Source organism: Ciona intestinalis, chromosome 14 (genome assembly GCF_000224145.3).
Source record: "Ciona intestinalis chromosome 14, KH, whole genome shotgun sequence".
Lineage (NCBI taxonomy): Eukaryota > Metazoa > Chordata > Ascidiacea > Phlebobranchia > Cionidae > Ciona > Ciona intestinalis.
In genome coordinates, this window is record NC_020179.2 from 1,785,763 (window position 1) to 1,811,767 (window position 26,005).

The window sequence follows — 26,005 nt, forward strand, 5'->3', positions numbered from 1 at the left end:
CTGAATCAGCAGAAAATTGAGCAACTACAAAGTTGTGTCAAGAGGTAATTAAAACTGAGAGGCCAACAATACATGTTTAGATATTCTGATTCTAAAGCTGTTTATGCTATATCAACTATATTTTGTTAATATAGATTCAGATCAGGCATAGGAAAACGCTAAATTTAAATTAATAATTTAATAAATAAACCTTTTATATATGATGTACTGTTGCTGCCACCTATACTGTACTTGTATTTGACTCTTATAGTAAAAATTTTTACTTTCAGACATTCTATGCATTTTTCTATATTTTTTACAAGTTTTACCATTTAAAATATATTACTTCATAAAACTATCATTTTGCAAAGTAACAAATCACATAAAAGTAGTGAAGTTATAAATTGGTTGTCCCTCCCCCCCCAAAAAAAATATTGCTACTGTTTGTAAGGGCTTACATTATACACTTTTGTATTCTTTCATAAAACTATCATTTTACTGAGGAACAAATTACATGAAAATAGTGTAATGTGAAAAATTAATTCCCCCCCCCAAAAATGTTTTTCTGCTAGTGTCTGTATAGGTTTACACCTTTTAATCTCTGACCTGAGATACATTTCGACCAACTATTCCATCCCTGAACCGACCAACTATTCCATCCCTGAAAACCTAGTTATTTTACAGCTAGCGCGCAAACATAACATGGTAGTAGTGTCACCAATATTGGAACGCGATGAAACTCATGGTGGTGTGTTGTGGAACACTGCTGTTGTCATTTCAAACACTGGTGCTGTAATGGGAAAATCAAGAAAGAACCATATACCACGAGTCGGCGATTTTAACGAGGTTAGTCAGCAGTTTTTGAACACTTTTCAGTTATTTTTATGCAATTTTTTATTAACATATTTTTAAAAAATCAAAAATTTCTTTATAATGTTATTTTCTTAATATCCTAATTTTATTTTTTTTTTATTAGTCGACTTATTACATGGAGGGAAATACCGGCCACAAAGTATTTCAAACCAGTTTTGGACGTATAGGAATTAACATATGTTATGGGAGGCACCATCCTTTGAACTGGTAAGCAATAAGCATAGTCTACAGTTACAGTATATACATCCTGGATCAGCATTTCTTAAACTGGGGTAAATTTACCTCTGGGGGTAAGTTCCCCGTATTTAGAGGGTAAATGAGCTACCAATCAAAATCCACATCAGTTGACGGGGCAGAAAAATTGTGCCAATTGTAGTACTTAAACAGACATTGAGCAAGTCGTTGCCAAAAAGCTAGTGCATACGTCGCAATAAATATATAACTAATGAAATTAGTTGTTTTCGCTTTTTAATAAACAAGCGCCATAGTACATTAGGGTTAAATCTAATAGGCATCATTGTTAAAAGGGTAAAGCATACAAAAAAGTTTAAGAACCACTGTCCTGGATCCTATGCATTGTCCTAAAAACTAATTAAAGACTATTAATTCCAGACTCCAGTTGAGATAGAGTTTGAAATTTGCCCCAAATGTTAGGTCTCTTAGAATACTATGCAGTAGGAGTGTAGGACCTCGAAATTTAGAATAGAATTAATTTAATCAAAACTATATATATATATTAGTCATATACCTTTGCTAACCTATTTTTAGTGTTTTATTAAACACATAAAATATTCTTTTTGTTTTCTCTTTAAATAATTCATATTTTTTGAATTTTTATCAAAACCTGGAGTAGCTTTGTTAAAATCCAGTTACACTGATACTTTTCAAACATAGGGGACCTAGTTGATTAATGTGCCAAATGCAGTATACTTTAGCTCTGTTTGTTTAGTTACTTAACAGTAGCTTAAAGCTGTTTTAAGCACCATTAACATCACACTCTATATTAAATAAATGATTAAATTAAATTTATTTCGTTTATTCGGTCACAAAAACAAGGTAGGGCAAAGACAGGTAGTAACGCTAAAACAACAGTTGTTAAAACACGCTTATTGATAAAAAAGGATGTTTTAAATAAAATGAGTAACCGCTACACTACATCGTACAGAAAACAATGTTATATGTTATAGGATGATGTATGGTATCAATGGTGCTGAAATTGTGTTCAACCCTTCTGCTACTGTTGGTGCCTTATCTGAACCAATGTGGCCGATCGAAGCTCGCTGTGCTGCTATTGCCAACCATTATTATGCATGTGGTATTAACAGAGTGGGAACGGTAGGTTTTTTTCAATCTTGCTTTGGGTACCATATTTTCACCTTTTTACTTCATGGTGCGAACTCAATGCACAGATACACATTTTTGGTTTTGGTTCTTTACTTCTTGAAACACTTAATTTTCTCTCCAACTTCAGTTCTTTCTCTTTTCCTTCACTAAAAATATCAGTGGTTATTACAAATGATTCTTCTGTTTTTGGTGTAGTTTCGTTATTAATTTGTTCATTAGTTTTTTCATTAACATGTTCCAGACTTATTTTGTGCACAGTAAGTAATACACTAAAATTTTAGGGGTCATAGGCAAAACCTGGCATAAATCCACATTGCATGCTAAAGACCCAGGGCATGCTACGCTGCAGGAGCTTGCCCACACAGAATAGAATCACTAAAATGACATGTGTGAATTCAATTAGTACAAGGTGTATGAAACAGAACTTACATGCAAAGATAAAATATGAATTCATGACTCTGAGTTAATTTGGTATTCAGAAGCAAAAAGTTATACCTTCAATTTTACTTAAAATGCTTTAAAATTTTGTATGTTTTTATTTAACAATGTTTATGTAAGTTAATGTAAGTACGTTCATAAAACCTTTGTTTTGTATTCTGCTTTTATTTAGTATAAAAGCCATGGTATTGCACAAATTTGATCAAAAGTTCTAATTTCAATAGTGGACATGTTTTATGTAGGAAACATTTTCAAACGAATTTACTTCTGGAGATGGGAAAAAGGCACACAAGGATTTTGGACATTTTTATGGTAACTTTATTTACTTTATAAAGTACTTATAATTAAAAATGCCATTTGCACAGCATTTTCAAATTATGTAACTTGAAATGGTTTTATGTTTCACATCACTTAAAATACCTCTAACATTATGCCTATGGTCTAAACTCTAAACGATAACTATATTTAAGCAACAATAGTATACCCCAATAATAGAGTGTTGTTAAATCAGGTTCAAGCTACATAGCTTCTCCTGATGGTTCAAGAACACCTGGTTTATCAAGAACTAAAGATGGTCTTCTTGTCGTAGCAGTAGATCTTAACAAATGTCAAGAGATTTCAGATAAGTGGTGTTTTAGGGTAAGTTTGGTAGAATTTTTCGTTTATTTTCAGAATAATCAAAATTTGAGTTTGTTTTATGAAAATTAGAGGTACTTAAGTGCATAAAACATGGGTTTTTAGTCAGCTTCAATACAAACATTTTATATATATATGATTTTTTAGGACATATATTGATATATATGTATATTGTCTAATATTCTAATCTACAAATCGGTAAAAGTTAAATTTTTTGGCATACTTTTTTTGTAAAAAATGCTTTTTGTAGATGACAGCCCGCCATGAACTTTATGCTGATGCAATAAAACAATCAACAGAGTTGGACTATAAGAGAGATATTGTGTATGAAAAATAAGTAGGACAACACGAATCTATTTTATTAAAGGTGTTATAGATTAAGTTTTTTAGTTATGGCGTATTCCATACACAGTAGTGGCTAAATTGTCATACAGTTAATTAGACTTAGCTTTAACTAATGTTAAGAATTAAGATTTAATGAATTTTGGTGATAGTTAATTTCTCATGACACTTTAGTTATGGGCTGTTTTTAGGGGCCTTTTAAGCATATATATGTGTGCTATGTAGTTACACCTCAGTAATTGTGTTTATCAGTGCAAGTAATTCATGCATTATTTTCATAGCATCAGTCATTGTGAAATTAACGCAGTTCCAGTTTATCACAAGTGCAATTTGTGTATTAGACCTTTACATGCATAAATGACTATGTTTATTTGCCTTTTTTTCCTGCTCTCTCTTTTTTTTACATTTTTTTAAGATTTCAAATTCTCTCATATTGTAAATGAGAAAACTAGAAAAAAAGGCAAAACGGTATAGTCTTGTTTGCTTCAAAATGTGCCCATTTTTAATCCGTCCATTGCCAATATAAAATGTACCACGCCCATAACATATTCTGGTGAATTTAAATATATTTTAGCACTACTACGGGAGACCACGTTGGGTGAGACAGGTCAAAAAACACCCTATGCCCTTTGTCAAGCTTTTAAATTCTGTTCTATTTGTAACTGTGAAAAAAAGTATTGTTCTAAATGTCTTTTTTTTTATTTTTGGAAAACACAAATGGAAAAGTCGCAAAAATTCGGTTAAAACACAAATAAAAAAGTTGCAAAAATTAGTCAAAAAACTCAAATAAAAAAAGTCGCAAGCCTAGTTGAGAGAACTGATATCTGATGCATAAAACTGCACAATAACGATTCGCGACTTCATTTATGCAGAGTTTAGTTTCGGCAAACACAAAACGTACGACCGGGTTCAAAAATACGGTTTGGAACTTTAAAGCGGCCAAGGGCCAACTCTTGGAAGTAAAATTTTTAAATCGGTGCTGAAATCCGTTTCATTACTCTTGGAGTTCTCTTGGCCGTACATATCACAGGGAAAATGTGTTTATAGCTGGTATCTGTTTCAAAATCCCCTTAAGAGTTCAAGTTTTCTCTTGCCCGTACATAAAGCATGTAAGTTGTAGTTGCCCAATCTACCGAATGGAGAATCGGCGTCGGTTCAAATTCATACGACTGACTCCGATGTTTCTCAAAGGTGAGAAGGCCGATAGTAGGGAAGTGGGTTTACCTTGTGACAAGTCGCAAGCTGCGGGAAACAAAACGTTATGGTTAAAGTTTGTATAACGTAAATAGTTTACGCTGCACACGATGGTTATTTTTTGTAGCTAAAATTTAAAGCCATTTTAGGGTGGCAGCGAAGAATATGAAATTAAACGGAAAAATTAAAAACCTCATTAAAACATTATGTCATGCTCTAGCATAGGCTACCATGTACAGCCAGTTTTAATTGTTTAAGTTCGAATCTCGGCACGGTGACCATGTTACAATTTAAAGTGTGTATTTTCGATGAGATTTCCTTGATTTTACTGCTGTGGGGTAAAACAGACACCGTTAGCACATATTCACATATTTTCCAAACGTGTATTAGCAAAAAACAACGCACTTTTAGATACGTGAGGATACTGTAACAAGGTAAAAAATGTTTTTTCCAACATTTTTTAAATCAAGCATGAACCATGTTACTCTAATCTACTATATTTCAGCTATTACGAAATATTCACCTTTTATTAATCCCGTTAATTCTTCCTCTTCTTCTAACTCTATAGTAACATCGTCAAGCATGTCAGCGTGTTCGGCACAGCTCTTTTGCGCCCTCACCAGGTTCATTTCACTGCGGACGTCGAGCAGTTTTCGAGCAAGTTTGTTGTCTTCGATTCGCATTATAACCTGTGGCGTCACAATATAGATTCGGATTTAAAATTTGAAAATAAATAGAAATCGCGGAGACAGTAATATAGGTTAAACCAAGTTTAGTTTTTTTGCGGTATTACATGGAATGAATGAATAAATGTAACTTACTTTATCCTCGCGTGGCCGGAAAACGACGGTCGTTAAACATGGGTGTCCTGTTTCAAACACCTCGTGCCAGCTTATGAGTTACCAAGTATGTTACTTTGTGGGCGAAGTTTTACAGCAATTATTGTCTACTCACCAAATCCCTTCGTAGTTTTTCAAACATTTGACCGACGCGTCTGTACCGGGCGCTAACATCTTCTGTATTTTCATTTTTTGTTGGATTTTCAACTAACAAAGGAACATTCGAAGTCTCCGGCAGAACGGCCATTTTTTCTGGTCGGCCCGGGGTATTGTTATTGGCGACATCGGCCGCTTTGTCCGCGAGACTGACAGCTTCATCGCATTCTGGAATAGCTGTGCGCCCATACCTTCTGACCCGCCTCGTTGGCGTTGGAGTAATACCGTCCATGTCTGACGTCATTTTAGTTGGGGTATTGATGTTCTCTGCAAACAGCTGACGGTGGAAATCGCCCGCTGTTACGTGTACCTGCCGGAACAATACACACTCAATCATTATTTCACTAAAGTAAAGAATAACTTTCTACAAATTCGACTTCAAAGCTGGCAGTTTCATTATTTACATTTACAATAAAGGCTTCATTTTACCAAGGCTTTACCTTGTCATATTTGCCCTTTGACAATCCCTTTAAATCTATAGCGTCCCTTGCGTACACTTTCGCTATTAATCCATTTTTAACATACCTTCGGATCTGTGTTATCGAGAACTGCTTCGTATGTAGATGTAGACTGTACAGTAGCCGTACTCTCTTGCTTTAATCGTTGCGTCATCATGTTGTCCAGATACTGCGGTGGAGAGGAACTGACGTACTGTCCTCGCGCTTTCCGGTACTCAATGACCTAAAATGTAAAACGGGTACGTTTAAATTAACATCATCAAATTTCGTTTTGCGAATGGTCTCAAAAACATAAAATTAAAAAACGGTAAAACACATCAACCGTGTACATTGTATATTATCTTTAGAGTTCGCCGCGTGACAGAAAAGTAACATAATTTTGAGAATTCTGTAACAACAGATGTTTTTCCAGCAGTTTGTAGTCTAGACTTCTGATGTTGCGAAAAAGATTGCTACATCACGTTTAAATTCTTCAGAGGTATTGGATTTAAATACGCGACATCCAGACATCACGATCTCCCAACACGCAGCGTTATTTCAGGTATCTCTGACCTCAAACAACTCGTGCTTGGAAACACTTTTGTTTTGCATACATTTTTTCTTCAGGACCAAAATTTAAAACATGTTTTTCAGTAGTTTTTAGGACCGAAAATTTACAAAATTTGGTTGCTGTTTTGCATTTTACATTAAGTCTGCTACGTGTAATGTTTACGTTGGCACTTGTTTTGCCCTTACGTAATACCGTTTTTGTTTTCTCAGTACCAGGAACGCAGGCCTTTAATCACCAGGCATATTGCCCATATATACACGCAAACCAACACCAGGATTTAGTAAATCTGCCGTACCTGTTTCCACTGTACCACAGAGGGTCGTCTGGTGGCAAGATTCAACTTGTTTGACAACTCTTTAAGCTGGTGCAAATCGGTTTGTACTTGCAAGCCGTCGATGTTTATATTTCTTCTTGTTGTCATGGTTGCCATTTAGTTTAAAAAAATTTACTTGACAAAGTAATAGTAGATAACTATACAATATGTGATCTGCAATGCAAAAAAACGCACATTAATCAACCATTTATTTCACGGTCTTGCATTCATTAAGCAGCCATTGGCATATCAATACACAATCAATTTTCTAAGCATATATGCTTTCCTGTATTTTCCGATACAAAAACATAAATAGAAAATTTTAAAATGTCAAGTCTTTGAAGGGTCTTGTTATGCTCACCGCAGAAAGTAATAACAGCCAAACATTTTGTCACTAAGCGATCAAACAATCTCCCGTAAGACCCCAAACACTGCCGCTGTTCATTTAATCCATAAATTGCTATGCCCAATTACATTTGAATGGAACGCCCATTTCCACAATATTTACCAAAACTTTAAATCCGCTAAGTCTGTAACAACGCTTGTAATACGCTGGGCGCGCTGTGTTTGCTGTCGCCCGATTGTCGGCCAAAACTGAAGACCGTAAACCATAATTGCCCTTATCGTAGTACATAACGTGCCCGCATTACACACATTTGGTTCAAAGAGTTTATCCTATAGCGCATTTACTAATTCAAATTTAATACACCGTTTTTGGACTCCAAAAGAAGCGTATATAGCACTGTGGGGTAAGACGGGACACATTTTGCACATAATATCCAAATACCATGATCGTGTTTTAAACAATTAACAAAGGTCTATGGGAGTCGTGAGGATACAGTTTTATAATTCTTTAAATGTGCTTTGTTTACTACCAAATAGGACAAGGAAATATAATAAAAAATGTCCTATCTTACCCCACCCGCATATACTTAATTATGTAACATACTCATACTTTGGAGACATAAATAGAGCAGTGTCCCATCATGTAGTAGTCTCAAATATCCTTTAACACACGCTCTGAACAAACTTAACCAGGTAATAATTATCTTTTGAATCTTCAGCTTTGTGAGCACTTTTGCCACAAATCTGTGTCTAGTGTATTTAATACACAAAATTAAATTTCTGTTCTTCTTCAAAACTAGTCGTATCTTTCTATCGCTTTAGGAATAAAATATCAACCCAAAGCTAGCGTTATCAAGCGTTAAAAGTACATATAAGATATATCTACACGTACGTTCCGCGTATTGTACCTTCATTTGCAAAAAATCTTGTTTTATAAAGAAAAATGGGGACGAAAAATCCGGCGTTTATATTCTTAAGTCCATACATAACGCACGTTGCATAACAGTAACTTTTAATAACGCTGTTAGTGTAATAGCTTTTTTCATTCACTGTCATACACTCGCGTTTTAAAATTGCATTATACCAACAATATTCTATACTACTTCTAATTCTATCCCTACGTTTCAGAATTTATATGAGATCTGTCTTGCATTTCATTTGACTCTCTTTTTATAAATACCTGCCTTTTTTTCTGACACGTCCCATTTTTCATTCCAATTACTCCCGCAATGGCGCCTTTCTGGCCGCTGACAAACGTTTCTCATTCCCATTGCCTTTAGCAGCGGGAGTCTTTATCTGCCCATGCGAATTTGGGATATCGCGTGGTCCTATACATACACCTCGCTTCTGGACTATTTTAGTGGTAATTTACAGCTCACACCTCCCGCACGCGTCTATAGTTGCCAGTTTCACTCTAACCACCGCAGCTGCATGGCGGGAACCGCTCATTAAAATTTGCAGGCCGTAATTCGTATGTTGTGGCAAGTGCACTGTAAACAACAAACTCGTGATTCGCATTACTTATATTTTCAACATGGATATTTACAAGTAGAAATCAGGAATTATACATGTACTCTTATTTGTGCGGTTAAACCGTTCACTCTTCGTCGGTACTTACACTGTAAGAGCACTTGGACGCCTTTGTAACATCGACAATACCCTTGCAGTACCTTATTATTAAGTCCCTTCGCATTTTAAACAATGGGGCAGTTTAGCTGCTGCCATCACCCTAACTAAATCTCCTAAAACTGCTCACTTAGACAACTCGTACAGCGCTGCACTGCAGTTTATAAACAGGTCACACAACCTCTTGTTTTTCAAGCAGCAAGCATTTCGAATCCGGTTTATCTTTCGCTGTCCTTAGTTCAGGCCGATTCATCTCCGCCAGTCAAACAAACGACAGAACGTCATGCGAGTTCAGAAAAAGCGACGATCAGGTAGTTTATACCAAAACTTCTCATACGTCTATGATGCACTACCTGTACCGTCACGATTGCCTCTTACCCAATTTGCATTACATGTACTCCTTTCGCTTTGACAATAAACAATAACACGCCTTTGTTTCAGCTGAGAAAATATATTCTAAACGCCGGTATGCTTGTTACGGTTTTACTCAATCAACATTCGTTCTTTAACTTGTTACAGTTCGCATAACTCATATAAACTTACACGTCCGTGTTTTGTAAACTATAATAGTTTTGTAGAATATAATAATTTGACTATAGGCCGTCATCTATATATAGATCTATGCATATTTATGGCTGAGTTTTAATATAAACTGTATAGCTACTGTTACTGTTTGATATTGAAAACTTAGCCTATATAAAAAAAGCCAAAACCGTTACAAACGGTTCATAAGCTTCGAAGCCTTTTTCTAACTGATGAACTCTATATTGTTATAGCTGTTCTTGCGTCAGCGAGCTTATGACAATACATATAGCATACAGCCATACATAATAAGCATTGTCATATGTTTGTATCTGACCGTGGCTGGCTCATTGGGCTATTGTGAAGTTCTGACTCTCTTGCTCGCTAATAAAGACCTGTAGCCTCTAATCCAAATATTTGCTCTTGTGTTTCGCGCGCGCGACTTTCCGTCAGTTGGGAAAATCTCGTGCTGTTTCGTGCAACTCATTACACACAATTATGAGCATTAAGTGACGGTGGCTAGTTTGCGCTGTTTAAATAGGAGATAACCGCTCAAGAAAGGAAAGTGTGAACGCCAATGACTTCTGTTTAAAGAAATACACCGGAAAAGTGACGTATAGGAAGTAGCATCAATGAGGTGTAAATAAGATTCTAATTAGTCGTTTTTTCGGCTTTATATATAATATTCCGTAATACTTCGTAACATTCCTGTTTTACCTTTCTATTAAAATCACCTAAAAATAATGTTCATTTGACGAAATATTATGCGTATTAATTTTAATAGGAATTCGATATATTTTATTTTCGTTACTTTTAGATTACTTTTCAGGTATTATGCACTCAATGTAATTATTATTTTTCGTAAGGTGTAATTATTATTTTCAACATTCACATATAGTAGGGTGGGGGACGATGGGACACCTTTTCATTTTATTTCCTCGTCTTCCAAATTTGGTAGTAAACAAAGAACACTAAAAGATTTATAAAACCGTATTCTTGCAACTCCCATAGAGCGTTGTTAATTGTTTAAAACACGATCAGGATATCTGGATATTATGTGCTAAAGGTGTCCCATCTCCCCCACAGTACTATATGTCGTAAAGACGTAAACGTTTTGTAATGGTAAGCACATATTTCGCATAGTTAACTATGTATACGAAGTGCGTCATCTCAAATCTAGTGCACAGATTGATTATTTGCCGCAGTCAAACCCATACGTCATACTTTGCTTATTTTTAAATTGGTCGCTAAGGAACCCGACCCTGTATGTCAGTAGAATTTACAACTCGTTAAAGTCATTGTACGTTTACATTGCAGATCTGTATGCTCTGTCATGCCGTTTGCTTGTCATATAATTTGTTTTACTTTGAGTTACAGGTCAAACATCGTATATTGACGAAGTGGGTATCCGCAGTAATAAGTGAACTCGTCTTTCTTTGTTGTGGGAACATGGTCAATAAACATTGTCCAAACTAAAAAAAAACATCAGCACACATTTTTGTCTTAAGTCAGAGTAATTTGGTATTTTGAAATAGAATTAAACTGGGTTTAATAACGATTTAGCTATTTAAAATCAAAAAATTAAAATAAAAAAAAATAAAATGTAATAGAGGCCTAGTCTATATTTTTACTTTTATTTTATATAGTAGGGTGGGGGGAGATGGGACACCTTTAGCACATAATATTTAATATTCGGATCGTGTTTAAAACAATTAACAACAGTCTATAGTCCCATTTAAAGTAAGTTACATTCATTCATACATTCATTCTCCCAACCTACTGTAATTTAAATAAAGAAGCATTCATTGTATCAAATCAGAAAACATTGAAAATTCTTTAGTGGTTCAGACACTATAGAAACGGTCAAATTTGAGTAAAACTTTTTATATATAGTAAATCCCATGCATTGTCGCACTGCCGATTTTTTACCCAACTGTTTTTTACTCGATTTCTTTAGACTTAGAGGCTGTTTTGATTATTGAAACTTTGTTTGTACCTTTAGTTCATATTTAGGCATCTCTTTCCATATTCTAATTTTGTTTTTTTGTTGGTAACCTTTAATAATATTTGACAAAAAAAAATACAAAACATGATTGAATCTCAAAATGTACAGTCCGGATCGTTTTAACTAAATGATGAAATGTGATACAGTTACATTCTGAATGTTAATGAATGAATGTAACCACGGCCTACTAGAGATCTCTAGTAGGCCGTGATGTAACTTACATTATCCTCGCGTGGCCGGAAAACGACAGTCGTTATAACACAGGTGCTGTGCACCTCGTGTCAGCTTACGTGTTACCATGTATGCTACTTTGTCAGTGATTAATTTTTTTGGTATTTTTTTCATTTTTTATGTATGGCTGAAAGTTTGGACAAGACAACCCGTTAGTGACCACTGGGTTGGAGCAATTGCCGTTAAGTGTCTTGCCCAGGACACATACACCCACAATGGTAGCAGCGACGAGCCTTGACCCACTACCTCTGGGTTACAGGCAGGCGCGCTAACCACTTTGCCATTCTTCTATTTAAACTCTGATTAATTTGTTCCTGTTTTTTTTTTGTGATGTAGCCTACTTGCTGTACTCTTACTAGAATACCATTTTGCAGACATTGACTTTGCTCACGGCCTACTAGAGATCTCTCTAGTAGGCCGTGCATTGCTGGGAAGAAAACAGGAGATTTTTCATGTTTATATATTCGATATCATTACAGTTAGTGATTCTAGCTTAACAACGATATATACAATTCTATGGCACACAATATACTGAATTACATACCGGTACAAACGGTTAATTTTAGTCCTAGAATACGACATTTCGTACACTATAAAGAATTGTTTGAGCACTGCTTTTTTTTTCTAGTCCGCATTTTAAAATCATGTTTGACAAGGTTGCGCGAGGGTTGAAGTTATGAGACAATAACTTGTGTTGAAAAGAGAAAATCGTGCCAATTTCTTACCAAAATAGCAGCATAAAATATGGTTCTGTGGGGTAAGATGGGACACCTTTAGCACATAATATCCAAACATCCTGATCGTGTTTTAAACAACCAACAACGGTCTATGGAAGTCGTGAGAATACAGTTTTATAATTCTTTGAATGTTCGTCATCGTTTACTGGGACGAATTTAAATGGGACGATAAAGTAGAATGAAAAGGTGTCCCATCTCTTCCCACCCTACTGTATATAAATTCTGTAACAAATCATGCGAAAAAATCGTGGCAAAGAACAACAATACCAACATGTTCGACGTAAAATGATCTGTACGGTCACTACTTGCACAATTATGAGAAGCAGTTAATGTAAAATGGCGATACCAAATTTGTGGCAAAAGAACTTTAATAACATATTATAAATTTTCTGTTATTATCATTTTAAATGAATTTGTGGAATAAAGTATTTATCAATTGATGTTTTTGCAATACCAAATTCTTCACATATACAATAAATTGCTATAGGTTACATATTATCACTAAAGTTTTATTATCACTAAAGCTTATAAACTTATGACAAAATCGTAATAAAATGTAAATATTCATAATCTTTAGAATTATTCTTCAGATCCATAATCGCTTAGAATATAAATTCAAAATTGCGAATCATTGTAAACTCAGTTTATTACGTCATAATGTTAAACTGACGTCACGTTAAGACAGCTATCCAAAGCTGATTGGTCCGATTGCTCACGTGACTGACGCCCCGCACCAGTTGATTACGCCCGCCTTATGACTGCTTCGCGCATAAAACGTCTGTTCGAAAAGTTACTACTTTTCAGTTTAGATAAGGTTGGTTCCAAACAGGTTACAAGTTGGAAGGAAAGAAGTTGTCTTGCAAGACTTCAGTTAAGTACTATTCTATTACAATATTATTATGACATACTATTTACTATAACATTATTATTTATTAACATATATTATTACTTTATACCAAAGAGATTAAAACCATATCAAAGATATACTAAAGATATTGGTTTTAATCTCTTTGCTTTATATACTACATTACATTATACAGTAAAAAATGCTACAAGTTTTGTGGCGTGCGACGGTTCTTTATTACGTCACACGCAATTTCTCAGTTCACAATCGCTGCGGTCTGTTAAGAGTCTTAAGATTGTTGGTCGTTTGGATTTTGCTTTGTTTGTACTACTCGCGTGAATGTTACGTCATAAGTCTCGTCATGACATAACTGAATAACATGCCACTAACAAAATATACACTTACCTTTACTGTTTTAGGGATTCTGGTAAATATATGCGCATATGAAAAACGACATGGGCATATAGAGCCATTTTCTTAAATCGTCAAGTCTAAAACCCTACTTTAAAAATCCCATACTAGGTAACAAACTTTAGTTAACACTTGCACTAATGGTGTCTACAAAAATTTTCCAATAAATTTAATATCTAGTTTATTATGTTATATTTGCTTGTTTATGATATATACATTAAATACATTTCCAACAAATTTTAGCTGAAGTTTTGATTCAATAGCGTATTCATATGCCCAATTTGTGTGACGATATTAGGTAAGGGGCTCATAAATATGTAGAGTGATCAAATCAATGACATTATAATCAAAATTGAATTTTCAACACAAAAGGCACAACAGACGACTTAACGTGAAAATAACCAAGGTCACATAAGATCAGTAAAATTAAGCATGAGAAGTCCGTGCAGTTTAGTTCTCTTTGATTATAATGATATGATAAGGGTCAGGATAACCTTTAGTTTATAAAAAAAGGTCGGACCTCCTGCAAGGTTGTGAAAGATGGGGAATCTTTAATATTCTTGCCCATCTTCCGAGAAAAAAATCTTTCTATATTAAGCATTATTGTAGCAGATGTGTTAAGTGCAAGAGCAGTACCACCAAGAGCAGCACTAATAGCACCACCAACAGCAGTACCCTCAGCAGCGGCAACAGCAGTGGTTGCAGCACCTTGAGTTGCAACAACTCCAGCTGCCGCAAAACCTATACATGCAAGTAAAGTACCAGCAGCTGCAAGTACTGTAGCTCCAACAGCAACGTAAATCAACCAAGTTGTCCAATGTGCTTCAACCTTCTCTCTTAGTTCATCAAGCATCTGATCACACTCTTCTTTTGTAGATTCTCGAAGGGTTGAGATGGGAATTTCTTGTTTCACTTTTTCGCTGATATACTTTTTGTATATCTCATGCACTTTGATTAACATTGGCTCTCCATACTTTGCTACCTGTATGTAATTTATTAAAGCTGCTTCTACCGAATTCGTTCTCTGTTTGTTTAAAAAATGATTTAAAACAAGGTCTTTGCAAAATTACCTCTTTCATTGTTTCCAAGTATTCAACTGAAACTTCTGCATAGAACAATTGAATAATTCGCTCCACTTTTTCCTGTTTTAAAATAGAAAAAATGGTATTACTTTGCATTAACAACAAACCATACACTTTATATAATGCATTGAAGTACTGTTGAACATTAAATAAAATTCTTATGGTTCCCTACGGCTGGTGCTTAATTTATATTTGTTTAGTTTTTTCAATATTTTCTGGAAAAAGGATACCGGTTTTCTATTCTATTCTATGTGGGTGAGGTCCCGCGGCGTGGCACGCCATGGGCCCTAGGATTTAGGCCATAATTGACCCATTACCCCAACACCCGGGGTGCTACTGCATGGAGATGTTCCCTTGACAGCTGGGTCAAGTTTAGATGCTTCCGTTCGCATATGCTGGACATATGCCAACATAATGAAAGGATGTCTTATCTTCCTCGCCACAGACAGGGCAGATGGGACTCTCACTTTTTTTAAGTTTATGCAGATGACTGGCAAACATGCCATGCCCTGTTATCACTTGAAGAATGGAACGTAACGTTTGCCTTGGCAGCTTCAGGAGTTGTTCGGAAAAACACCTGCTAATGTTTCTCCTATACTCCTTCGTCTGCCTGCAGCCGTCATGTTTTGTCCACCTAAAGAGCCAGATCCGATTTACATCGGCTAGTGGGGATAGGTAAACCTGGCTCTGGGCCATAGAATGTGTTACTGGAACCATCACGAGCTAGCTTGTCAGCAAGCTCGTTTCCCAAATGGTCTGAATGACCAGGTATCCAGTGTAGTCGTACGTGAGAAGGATACCGGTTTGTTTCATTGTTGCCATTACTGTGCTTAACAGTGCTTATTTGATCCCAGTGGTAACTAATGGATTGCCCAAATTGTCAGCCAATGTTGCATACTAGTACGCTTAATTAGAGTGTAAGAAAGAGGACACCGGTACGACGACAGTGTCCTGGTATGAAAGATTAAATATGCCACATTTTTTGGGGAAAAAGAATGTGTGCAACTGTAAATTTATTAATACCGAGTTTATCAAAATGGGCTGCGCTGGTGAAATTTCCAGAAATCCATTGAAGTGAATTAGTCTACATCAGAGACCTTAGCTTATATAAACATGAGTTATTTTATCACCATGGAAAGGGCTCTTATAAAGTTGAGGTTTCATACTCGTTAGCCTTATTGATTTTAATCACAGCGGGTTTTTAAAGACTTGTGTGTTGGTGCTTTATCTAGTTTTAAACTTTCTTTTCGTTTAAAACTAGTTTTTAATCTCCGCTCCTATAATCAAAAATAAAAGTTATTCTTTTTAATACAACAGTATTGACACACCTTGTTGTTCTTGTTCATATCTGTTTTAAAAATAAAAATTTGTTCCATTTCATTTTTAAGTTTATCCATGTTTTCCGAAAAACTTTCGCGAGCTTCAGGTGAAACACTATTTTCATTATTAGCATAGGTTTGCAATGCTTGTTGCTTGGAACTTTCATGAATTTGGTGAAGATATTCATCTTCTACATATTTATTCTCCACTTTCTAAATGAAGAAATTTTAATTAGAAAACAATATAATGCAATACAACACATAATGCAGATTATAGCTTACTTCAAATTGTGCCAAATATTCATTTATTGTTCGTTTAAGTTCTACACATATTTCCTGCAAAGGGTATATATTAACAAAAAACTTAATTTAACTAAGCAATGTTATAAACAAAATTTAGCGTTTTAAACTTCTTTTAAAAAAGTTCAGCGCCGTAGCACAGTTGGTTAGCGCCCCGGCCTCTTTTATAGGCGAGGGTAAAGTAAGTTACATTCATTCATTTTCTGCAAATTTTAAGAGTAAAACAAATATTTAATACAATGTTCTGTCCTTTTCCTCCATAACATTTTGCAATACTCCATTTTCATATCCTTACAAGCATTCATTAATCCCTTCTTCTAAACATTTTAGCTGTCTTTACACTACTCCTTCCCTATTTCAGAACCATTGAATAAATATTTGATACAATTTTTTTGTCGTTTTTCCTCCATAGCTTTTTGCCATATTCTATTTCCATATCCTTGAAAACATTCACTAATCACATCTTCTAGACATTTTAGTTGTTGTTCTTTACACTGAAACCCCTTTCCTATTTCCGAACCATTAAATTTTTCTAAACAACTTTCACGTGCTCGTTGTTGGTGCCCGTCGTCGTGCGGGGGTGTACCGCCTGCAAATATTTAACCGTTCCTTCCTTCTTACTTTCCTATAAAATATAACCGTGCGATGACATATTGGGATTCTTACTACTCATATATATATATATCTATATACATATATATCTATATACATATACAGTTATTTAACTTCGACAATCTGTAGCTAAATTTGATAAATCCTGAAGAAGCAATTTCTGCAACAAATAGAATTATATTGAATACTTAGTTTAACATTTTCATATAAAGTATTAAAATTACCAATCGGTTTGCATTGATTCTTTCAAACTCCCTGTGTTTTAATTGAATAGCTTCGTGCAGTTTGTTCTCACACTTCTTTACTAAGTCTTGGTTACAGTCACTGGTAGATGTTTTAAACGCTTCGTTTGCTTTTCTTTCAGCTTCGGCCTTTGCTGTAATAGCATCTTCCAAATGTTGTCCGTCTGCAACCTAAATAATAATTTAAAATTAATTACTGTTAGGTTAAATCCTTGTTTATAGATATGCCTTATACATTAACAGAAATAAGATTTACACAGTTTCCCATTCTAATTTAAACAAAACTGTGTAAACTCAAGTTGGGTTTTTCAGTTACAACTATATTAAGGGTTGTGTAAGGTTTTTGTACATGAGAATTCTGTTAGTATTACTTTAGGCTCCTATAGCTCAACACGGTACACATTTTCCATAATCTTTATAGAGTTATAAAAATGAAGCTTCTCCATCTGGTGATGTCTTTAGTTACTGATTGACATTACAGGAATAGTAATATACAGTTATTGCCAGGTTATTGAGTGACAAAAAGAATGACCACCAAATCTAAAGCATCCAAGCTATTTAATTCTCTTTAAATGCATATTTAAATTAAGTAATTTAAAAGGCCTTTACTTTATACCTTTTCCATTTCCTCGAAATAAACATTCCCAGCAACACCAACTTTATCCATTATTATGTTTTGTTCCCGTACCTAATAACTGTAACTAGTTATTGTGCATATTAATATTTAATTAAAATTAATTACCTTACGCGCTTCGTTATTCTGTTGTATAATCAAATAACAACCATTCAATCGTGTCTTTAGTATTTGACATTGTTTCTCACTCTCATCTGGTTCAAACACATCATGTTCTTCGTATTGCTGCATTGCTTTCTGGAAACATTCGTCGTGGAACGTTTCCAATATCGTTGAGTCAATGTAATTTTCCCCCTATAATGAAATTGTTTCAAAGTTTTATAGGGCTTCTGCGACAATATGTTTTGGCCCTAAACTATTAATTGCTATTAATTTTTAAAGTGCTCTTTGGCGATACTACCGTTTATCCATAGAAAGAGTATATCATGTTTGATGTTGTAGAAAAATCCAGCTAATATGTTGCAAAACCATAGAAATACCTATGTATAGGCTACCGATTATTCCTATGGCTCTGGTGTGTTGTAGCTACAGGAAATTTAGAAGAAAATGAGTATTCTGCATGTTTAGATAAAAGACGCTGTTTAAATCGAGTGTTTCCTGATGTAAAAGTTTAAACGTTAATATCTTTGAATAGATGTTAAATCTACTTTTCATTTGATCTTAAAAGGTGTGGGACACTATGGATAATGATTAATGATATCCTATAAAATATTAATTATTTAGTGCGTTTAAAGCATTTAGGAAAACTCCTGGCTTACCTTGGAATTCATTGTAGCAACGTATTCACTTTCAAAGTTCATCAATTTTCTTATAAAATTCAACAATTTCATTGACCTGAAACATGACTACTTATAGTATATGGTATTCTCTGAGGTAATCCTTTAAGTAAGTAAGTAAGCTGGTGGCCACCTGAAATTTTGGTTTTAAAATGTTCCTTAGGTCTGACTGATACTGTGTAAGTTTTTTGGGAAAAAACTTGGTTGTTCGTGTCAAAAATTAACTTTGAAAGTGGGCGAAATCGTGCTGCGTTACCTTGTTTTCCACACCAGCCGTTATGAATTAAACCAAGGTTGGATTATTATGTCATAGAAAGCGTATTGTGACATTTCATTCCTAAGTAAAACAGTGGGAAAAAACAAGGTTATGATGTCCGCTAACTTATGTAATATACCACTATTGTGACGCGACGTAACAGACCGCGATTGTGACGTAATAAATCGTTAACCTTACGCAAATCAGACGAATTATGGTGACGAAGCATGTTTTCGCGCATTTTTAAAGTTAATTTTCGACACGAACGTCCGACTTTTTTGGAAAAAAAATTAGACAGCAGGTATCAGTGAGGGCTATAGAACATTTTGAACCCAAAATTTCAGGTGGCCACCCGCTAAAGGATTACCATTCTCTGATATGTGAAGATCTCTGATATGTGAAAACTCTTAACTCTTGTTTGCATTATTAGTGCAGGAAAAGTAACTTGTACCAAGTAACCGTATGAAATTAAATCTTACCACCATAGTAGCATCAAGCTTCTAATCTAGTTACATTATAAAGAAAAACGCATTGTAAAAGTTACTTCAAGTGAGAACTGCTACACTTCCATAGACAAAGCCCTCTCCAATAGGTGAGAAAAACACTATTAAATAACTATCAAATACTTGTACTCTTATACGGTATACCTTTATTAATGTGTGAACTTTGGGTGTTTGACCACTTTTAATCATGTTATCAAGTTCCCCCGCAAGCTGCATAAGAACTTCACCAGTGCAAGCTTTACCATTAAGTTGCTTTACAACCAAACTATCTTTAGAAAACAAACACTTGGCCAAATCATCCACTCCTTCAAGGAAGTCTTTATCTATGTCTGAATCATTCATTGTGAGTAAAGTACAACTAATAAAAATATGGTGACCATGAAAAGAAACAAGAATTTAATTGCCGAAAATACAAATTGAATGAATGTATCTTATTTAACCTTTTGTGGCTGGGCAAGGACATTCGTTATAACACGGGTGTTGTTTCATACACTTTATGCCCGCTTTCGAGTTACTAGCAGGTAATTGTTCTTTTTAAAGGGTAGCTTTCTACACACTGAGCATGGGGCAAGGCTAAACAGTCCATATTGCAAGTACCTGTAAGTTTAAGTTGAGAACTGTCACTACTCTCTTTAACTTTTTTCCCCGGATCGGGCAGCAAATGGCATCGAACATCAGGGAAACCTTCCTTTATCTTCTTCCGAACATCTTTGTTTTCATCTTGATCCGCTTCCATAACTTCTTTCAAATACTCCATCCCACCTTTGCTGCCATAATCATAATCTGACATCTGATAGTCTCGAACCAGCAACATAAGAGGCTGAAAAATTATGGGAGGGTATGGGTTCAAGGTTTGTCACCGATATCATTGCAGTCACTAATGGGGTGACCAAATTGTCAGCCATACAGAAAAATAGTCACACCAAAACTTACATACTTGGTAACTCGCAACTGGCTTGAGGTGTATGAAACAGAACACCCGTGTTATAACGACTGTTGTTGCCCCGCCAGGTGAGGATTAATTAAGGCAAGTTACATTCTTTCACTCTTTTTCCATAAACACAGCAAAGGCATCCAGTAAGCTTACCGAGAAAAGTAAGGAAGGTTCAGAAGCATTGCTGTCTTTCTTCTTTACAGTGGTATTAGCATGTTGTAAAAACAGCTGTAAAATACTTTAAATAAAGTTTATTGGTCATTTAGTATTTAATGTTACCATTAGTATAAAGGTAGATGAATTAAGGTAACAAAGCATTTTTTATGTTGATAGTTAAATATTGTTTTAGGCAAATATATAGGAATTTCAATAAAGTAGATGAGTTATGTTAGGCCAACAATAAAACATATATATATATTTATTTAAAAACTGACTTCCCTACCCCTAATTGTTGTAAATCACTCTCTCTTATTAATCCTGATGGCAAGTTGTAGACTTGGACCGAACTTATCAAAATGCTCAATGCAAATATTAATGAACATTCTCCTGCAGTCATTTTGTTATCAAAAGATCCTTGAGTGTCCATCAGGAACACAGCTATTTCCTAAAAAACATTTAGATGAAAATGAGCGTTTTTTTATTTTTAAATTAATTTTATACATTTCAAACAACTTGTTATACCTCCCCCTTATCATTCTCCAGCATGAAAGGTTTGTTAGTGATATCAATTCCTTTTGTATGACTTTTGGTTCCCGTTCTCCAGTTGAATACTTTAACCAATTTATCTTTCTTTTTAATCCAGTCCTTCGGCTACAAATGATTATTTGAATTACTTTTTATAATACTCTATTTATTCAACCATTTGACAAAGTAGCCTACGCAAAACAATAAGCACGTATGTACCATACCTGCTACCACCTCTTACACAACAACACATATTTTGTGATTCAAGGTGTACCAAGCACTAAACTGTGTTTTCTGTCTTGTATTTTTTATTACTCTTATACAATATCTTTTTTGGTATTTCGGGTAACTTTATCTCTACTGTATTTCTGCATTATTAATTTAATATTGCAATACTTGTGTAATATGAACAGCAATAAACCAAACTAGTTTGTTCAAATAAAACAAGATTTTAAAAGGAAGTTATTTTGAAACAGTTTGGCCATTTAATTGGTGTGTTTTTTTGCAAAGAAGTTTGTAAGTGTAAATATGATCTAATTTATACGATGTTACCAAATCCTAACAAATTCATTTAAACCTTAATGCAATGTGCAAGTCCCCATTTTTACTCGTAATATAGTAGGGTGAGGTAAGATGGGATACCTAAGCACATATTGCCCAATATTTCCAAAATAAAAAAAATATATGAGGTTTTTGGTGATACCATGAATTAGTAATATCACACCTTTAGTAAATTGACAACACTTCAAACGAGATTTTAAAACAGAGTTACCCCACAAAAAATCATTATTCTATTCTTAACCTACAATACGTTATTGTATTAAAAATTGGTATTGTTTGTACAACAATAAACTTTATATATTATTTAAACAAAAAAATTTTAGCAACTTATAATAAAGTTTATATTTTTTCCACTAATTTGAAATCGCCACACTATATTTAGCAAGGGCCACTTCTCATAAATTATCTCGAAGTGCCTAGCCGTTACTGAGTTTTGAAAATATTTTCAATTTTTTTATTATATTAAGAAATCCTATTTGAATTAACCCTGAGGTATAAATTATTGAACTTAAAACAAACCTTACACAGTTGGGCATTAAAATTCTACAACACTACAAAGTGGGGGAAGATGGGACAAATAATTTTTTACACTTTACCGTTGAATAATACTGTAACATTTGCATTCGCGTAACGTCGAATATAGAAACCTCAAAAATTAACGTTTTAAAAAAGTGTCCCAACTTGCCTCGCGTCTTAACCCACTACTCTATTGTACTAAATGATTTCTTAAATACGCTTGTCAGTTTGTCACGTAACAACAATATATAGGCGGAACTGCAAATGAATAAAAATAATCTTGGAAATTCTTTTTGGCCAGGTAGATTCTACCGTAAAGTTACATTCATTACATTTGCATCGTAATCAAAGTGTTTCCGGTTCAATGCTCGACGGCGATACTAATAGGCCTACTGATCGACGCATGTGTCTATGGGCAAGACACTTACCGGACGTTGCTCCAACCCAGCGGTCACTAATGGGTTATAAGCCATATCAAAGCAAAATCATACACAAAGTTGACAAGAGATCACAGATCTAATGCATGAGCACGGTATAAACTAATTAGCATAGTATTAATTACCCCTATCACTACAATGGTCGACTGAGATCGATCAAAAACAAATCAAAAGTAACCAACAAAGCGGGTTTCAGTCGCCATTTGTGACTGTGGAGCAGTAGATAGAATGCATCTATTCGTGTATTATCATTAAACTTAAGATGTATAAGGATTGAAAGTTTGGTAAAGAATATGTGTAAATACGCTTTGTACAACTCCTACCATGGGTTGCCATGTAAACTTACACTAGTTAACCTTGTCGTCGCTTAAATTCGTTCGTTTTTGTGAATTTGGATAAACCGTAATCACGCAGTATTACAGGTAATAAATAGGTAAGTTAGAAGTTAATATTATTCATATTGTGGCGGCTGCATAATGATTAATTGCGCGGGAAAAAAAAAGAGCGAAGAAACTAGAGACGCGATGTTTATATCGAAGATAACGATAGAAAAAAAGGCACTCGTCTACGGTTCGGTGCCCACACGTTAATTGTGCGGTTTTAAATCTAAAATTTTGGTCCAAAAATTATAAATATATAATATGATTTGATTTAAATCAAGAGATTAAAGAATAAATGCTAGAATTGAGAATTGAGATAAGTGCAGAAAAAATCGCCCTAAAAACAACAACAACAACAACGCCAAGAACAACTGTTCGACGAAAAAGGATCTATATGACCACTACCGTGCTTAAAAATTGTGGTAACTCATGAGCACACGAGGATAAAAAACGGTGCGAAAAATACGTGTCTGAATGCGATGCGGTGTCGCGGCACTGGTCGCATGAAGGACTTAAATGGGTTTTGCGGGTGTTGGGGTAATGGGCCAAATCTGGCCTAAACCAATGCGATGCCACCAAGGTCCTTGCTGACAAGATCTCACCAACAAAGAATAAAAAAACAGACTCCAATAGGTCCTCTGCCCTCTGTTTGTGAACCGTTTTTTTTTATAGATCTGTTTTGAAATGCGTATGACGACATCAAGACAAACTCAATTTAAATCCATTTGTTTAGATAGTGACCTGGAAATCTTAAATAACTCACTTGTTTTTGCATTAGATACTGACACAATAAATTCAACAGAAATGACTTTCCACCACGAAAATCGCCAAATACGCTAATAATTGCAACGGGATGGTCTTTATATTCATGCAGTATTCTCCCAAGCACTTCTAATTCAACTTGTGGTTTAGGTGGTTTATCTTCATTCATGCTAACAATGGACTCACTTTTAACATCTGAAATCAAAAACACAATGTAAAAATTAACTGATATATAATTAATAATTAATAAATAATTCGTTTGATACACACCAGTGTTTGCATCCCAATAACGTGCCTTTGCTTTCCGAACTTTCTCCATTGAAGCATTTGCTGCTGATAATAAATGTTCCATTTTCTTTTCAAAGATGTTTAGCAGTATTAACAAGAAGACTGCAAAAGTATTCTATATTCTGCAAAAGATGAAAAACTTATATTTCTATTTGGGACCAACTGTGGTCACTATAAAGAATTGTCTGGAAATTTCAAAAAAATAAAAAGGGCAGAACGCGCAACTGCCCAAAAACGTGATATCTTCTTTTTTCTATTCACGTGACCGACAACTCCGTCCCCATTTCGCTTGGTCTCCATTGGTTTTAGCTGTTTATTTAAAAAACTATTCAAGTTCATTGGGCCAGTTTATTTATTAAATAAATTTATTTGAAAACGTTCAAACAAACGGTGTGTTAGACATATAGTACAGTGGGGAAAGATGGGACACTTAAGCACATAATGCCAAATATTTCCAAAATCAAAATAGATGACGGTTTTTGAGTGATACCACGGATTAGTACTATCTTTCCTTTATTAATTGACAACAATTTTTAAAAAATATAATAAAACACACGAGGAGTTATTTAGTGATTCGAACAACATGTGATATTTTACAAATTCGAAAACACTCAGGATAAAATGGGACAGTTTAAAATAATTGTTAAATTTGATTAATAAGTGTATTTATTATTAGGAATACACGTAAATAACACGAAATAATAATGTACACTTTGAAAATCTAGTTTAAACATTCTTTTCCTTGCCCTACTGCTATAGTTTTTAACATATTACCTACATTATATTATTGCGAGAAAATTGGTATTGTTTGAACATTAATTGAAAAATTTTGTATCCTACAGAGACATATCAACTTGTAATAACAGAAAATTGATAATAACTATTGATAAAGTTTAAATTTTTTGCTACAAATTGGGTATTGCTACACGGTGTTTGGCACAATTAAGCCACTTATCATAAATTATCTCTTGGTGCAAATGACTGAATTTCGATTATATTTTCCATATATTATCTTGTTATTATTGCAGTATTTTATATTTGAATAATCCCTGAGGTATAAATTATTGAATTAAAATCAAACATTTCAAAGTTTGGCAATGAAAACCTACAAAACTACAATGTGGGGGAAGATGGGACTTGACGAAATTGAAATATATTTACATTAGCATTATTCTGCAACTTGTAGTTAACCTACCGAATTTGCTAGTTTCTTTGGCATGTAAACTTTATATATATAACGTTAAAACAATATTTTATGTTGTTTTTATCTCAAAATAAAGTCACATTGACCCCTGCCTATTTTCCTCATGTTTATATCTCAACTAAAGCTAGTTTTATGAGACAAAATCAAACTGTACGAAATATTTAAGATTGTTTTATGAATCTATAAAACTAGTCGAATCGTTCACACTTGCAAACTACAAAATTTCATCGGCTTTACTATGATTTAGCGAGGTTTCTAAGTTAGCACCTTACTATTTCGCAGTTTTTACCTATTCAAAATATACTGTTTCCATTTTACATATTTTATTTAATATTTAAAAACAGTAATCAGCTTTGAAGCGCGTTTTATAAAGTCGTGATAATACTGTAAAATAATTCTGTAACATTATTTTTCTGATTATCATTAAATGGGGGTCCGTAAAAAGAAAATTAAATAAAAATCTCTTCTGACAAAATGTCCTATCTTCCCCCTCCCTACTATATACACATATATATATATATATGGAAATAGCCGTTTTTTCACATAACTTTATATTAGGTCAAAAAACGGGAAAAAAAATACATAAAACGCCCTCGATTCCATTGACTACAATAGTGAACGCAGAAAAAATGCAGAATTAATTAATAGTCGGAAGTTTTTATAACCTTGTTT

The 26,005-nt window shown here is 34.3% G+C and overlaps 3 protein-coding genes across 5 annotated transcripts; 1 reads left to right on the forward strand and 2 right to left on the reverse strand.

The window, feature by feature from the left end:
• The first annotated feature begins 3 nt into the window (after positions 1–3).
• Positions 4–3,613, forward strand: LOC113474042 (beta-ureidopropionase-like). The gene is made up of 7 exons (XM_026837437.1): positions 4–44; positions 664–825; positions 956–1,059; positions 2,040–2,187; positions 2,877–2,946; positions 3,146–3,273; positions 3,521–3,613. Exons 2-7 carry the CDS (start codon positions 682–684, stop codon positions 3,605–3,607), a joined length of 681 nt encoding a protein of 226 aa, XP_026693238.1. The 5' UTR covers positions 4–44; positions 664–681; the 3' UTR covers positions 3,608–3,613.
• A 159-nt stretch (positions 3,614–3,772) lies between these two features.
• On the reverse strand, positions 3,773–7,365 carry LOC100183949. Its single transcript, XM_002129820.4, has 5 exons — positions 7,105–7,365; positions 6,327–6,482; positions 5,761–6,111; positions 5,330–5,495; positions 3,773–4,854 (listed from the first exon to the last, which is right to left on the reverse strand). The coding sequence occupies exons 1-5, from the start codon at positions 7,237–7,239 to the stop codon at positions 4,742–4,744; spliced, it is 921 nt and encodes a 306-aa protein (XP_002129856.1). The 5' UTR covers positions 7,240–7,365; the 3' UTR covers positions 3,773–4,741.
• Positions 7,366–14,010: 6,645 nt separating this feature from the next.
• LOC100181965 lies at positions 14,011–24,361 on the reverse strand. 3 transcript variants are annotated; one of them, XR_003396545.1, is made up of 10 exons: positions 24,112–24,361; positions 23,843–24,036; positions 21,183–21,311; positions 20,944–21,105; positions 20,655–20,729; positions 20,165–20,387; positions 19,712–19,896; positions 18,791–18,866; positions 18,141–18,326; positions 18,021–18,086 (listed from the first exon to the last, which is right to left on the reverse strand). XR_003396545.1 is itself a non-coding variant. In XM_026837480.1 (9 exons), the coding sequence occupies exons 1-9, from the start codon at positions 18,800–18,802 to the stop codon at positions 14,340–14,342; spliced, it is 1,242 nt and encodes a 413-aa protein (XP_026693281.1). In that variant the 5' UTR covers positions 18,803–18,811; the 3' UTR covers positions 14,011–14,339. The 3 variants fall into 3 exon arrangements, 2 of the variants coding, with proteins under 2 accessions (XP_026693281.1, XP_009860800.1); XM_026837480.1 differs by lacking the exons at positions 19,712–19,896; positions 20,165–20,387; positions 20,655–20,729; ... (2 more) ...; positions 23,843–24,036; positions 24,112–24,361 and adding exons at positions 14,011–14,525; positions 14,559–14,825; positions 14,914–14,985; ... (1 more) ...; positions 16,527–16,580; positions 17,381–17,569 and having other exon boundaries at positions 18,015–18,086; positions 18,791–18,811; XM_009862498.3 differs by lacking the exons at positions 19,712–19,896; positions 20,165–20,387; positions 20,655–20,729; ... (2 more) ...; positions 23,843–24,036; positions 24,112–24,361 and adding exons at positions 14,011–14,825; positions 14,914–14,985; positions 16,254–16,457; positions 16,527–16,580; positions 17,381–17,569 and having other exon boundaries at positions 18,015–18,086; positions 18,791–18,811.
• Between the last annotated feature and the right edge of the window lie 1,644 nt (positions 24,362–26,005).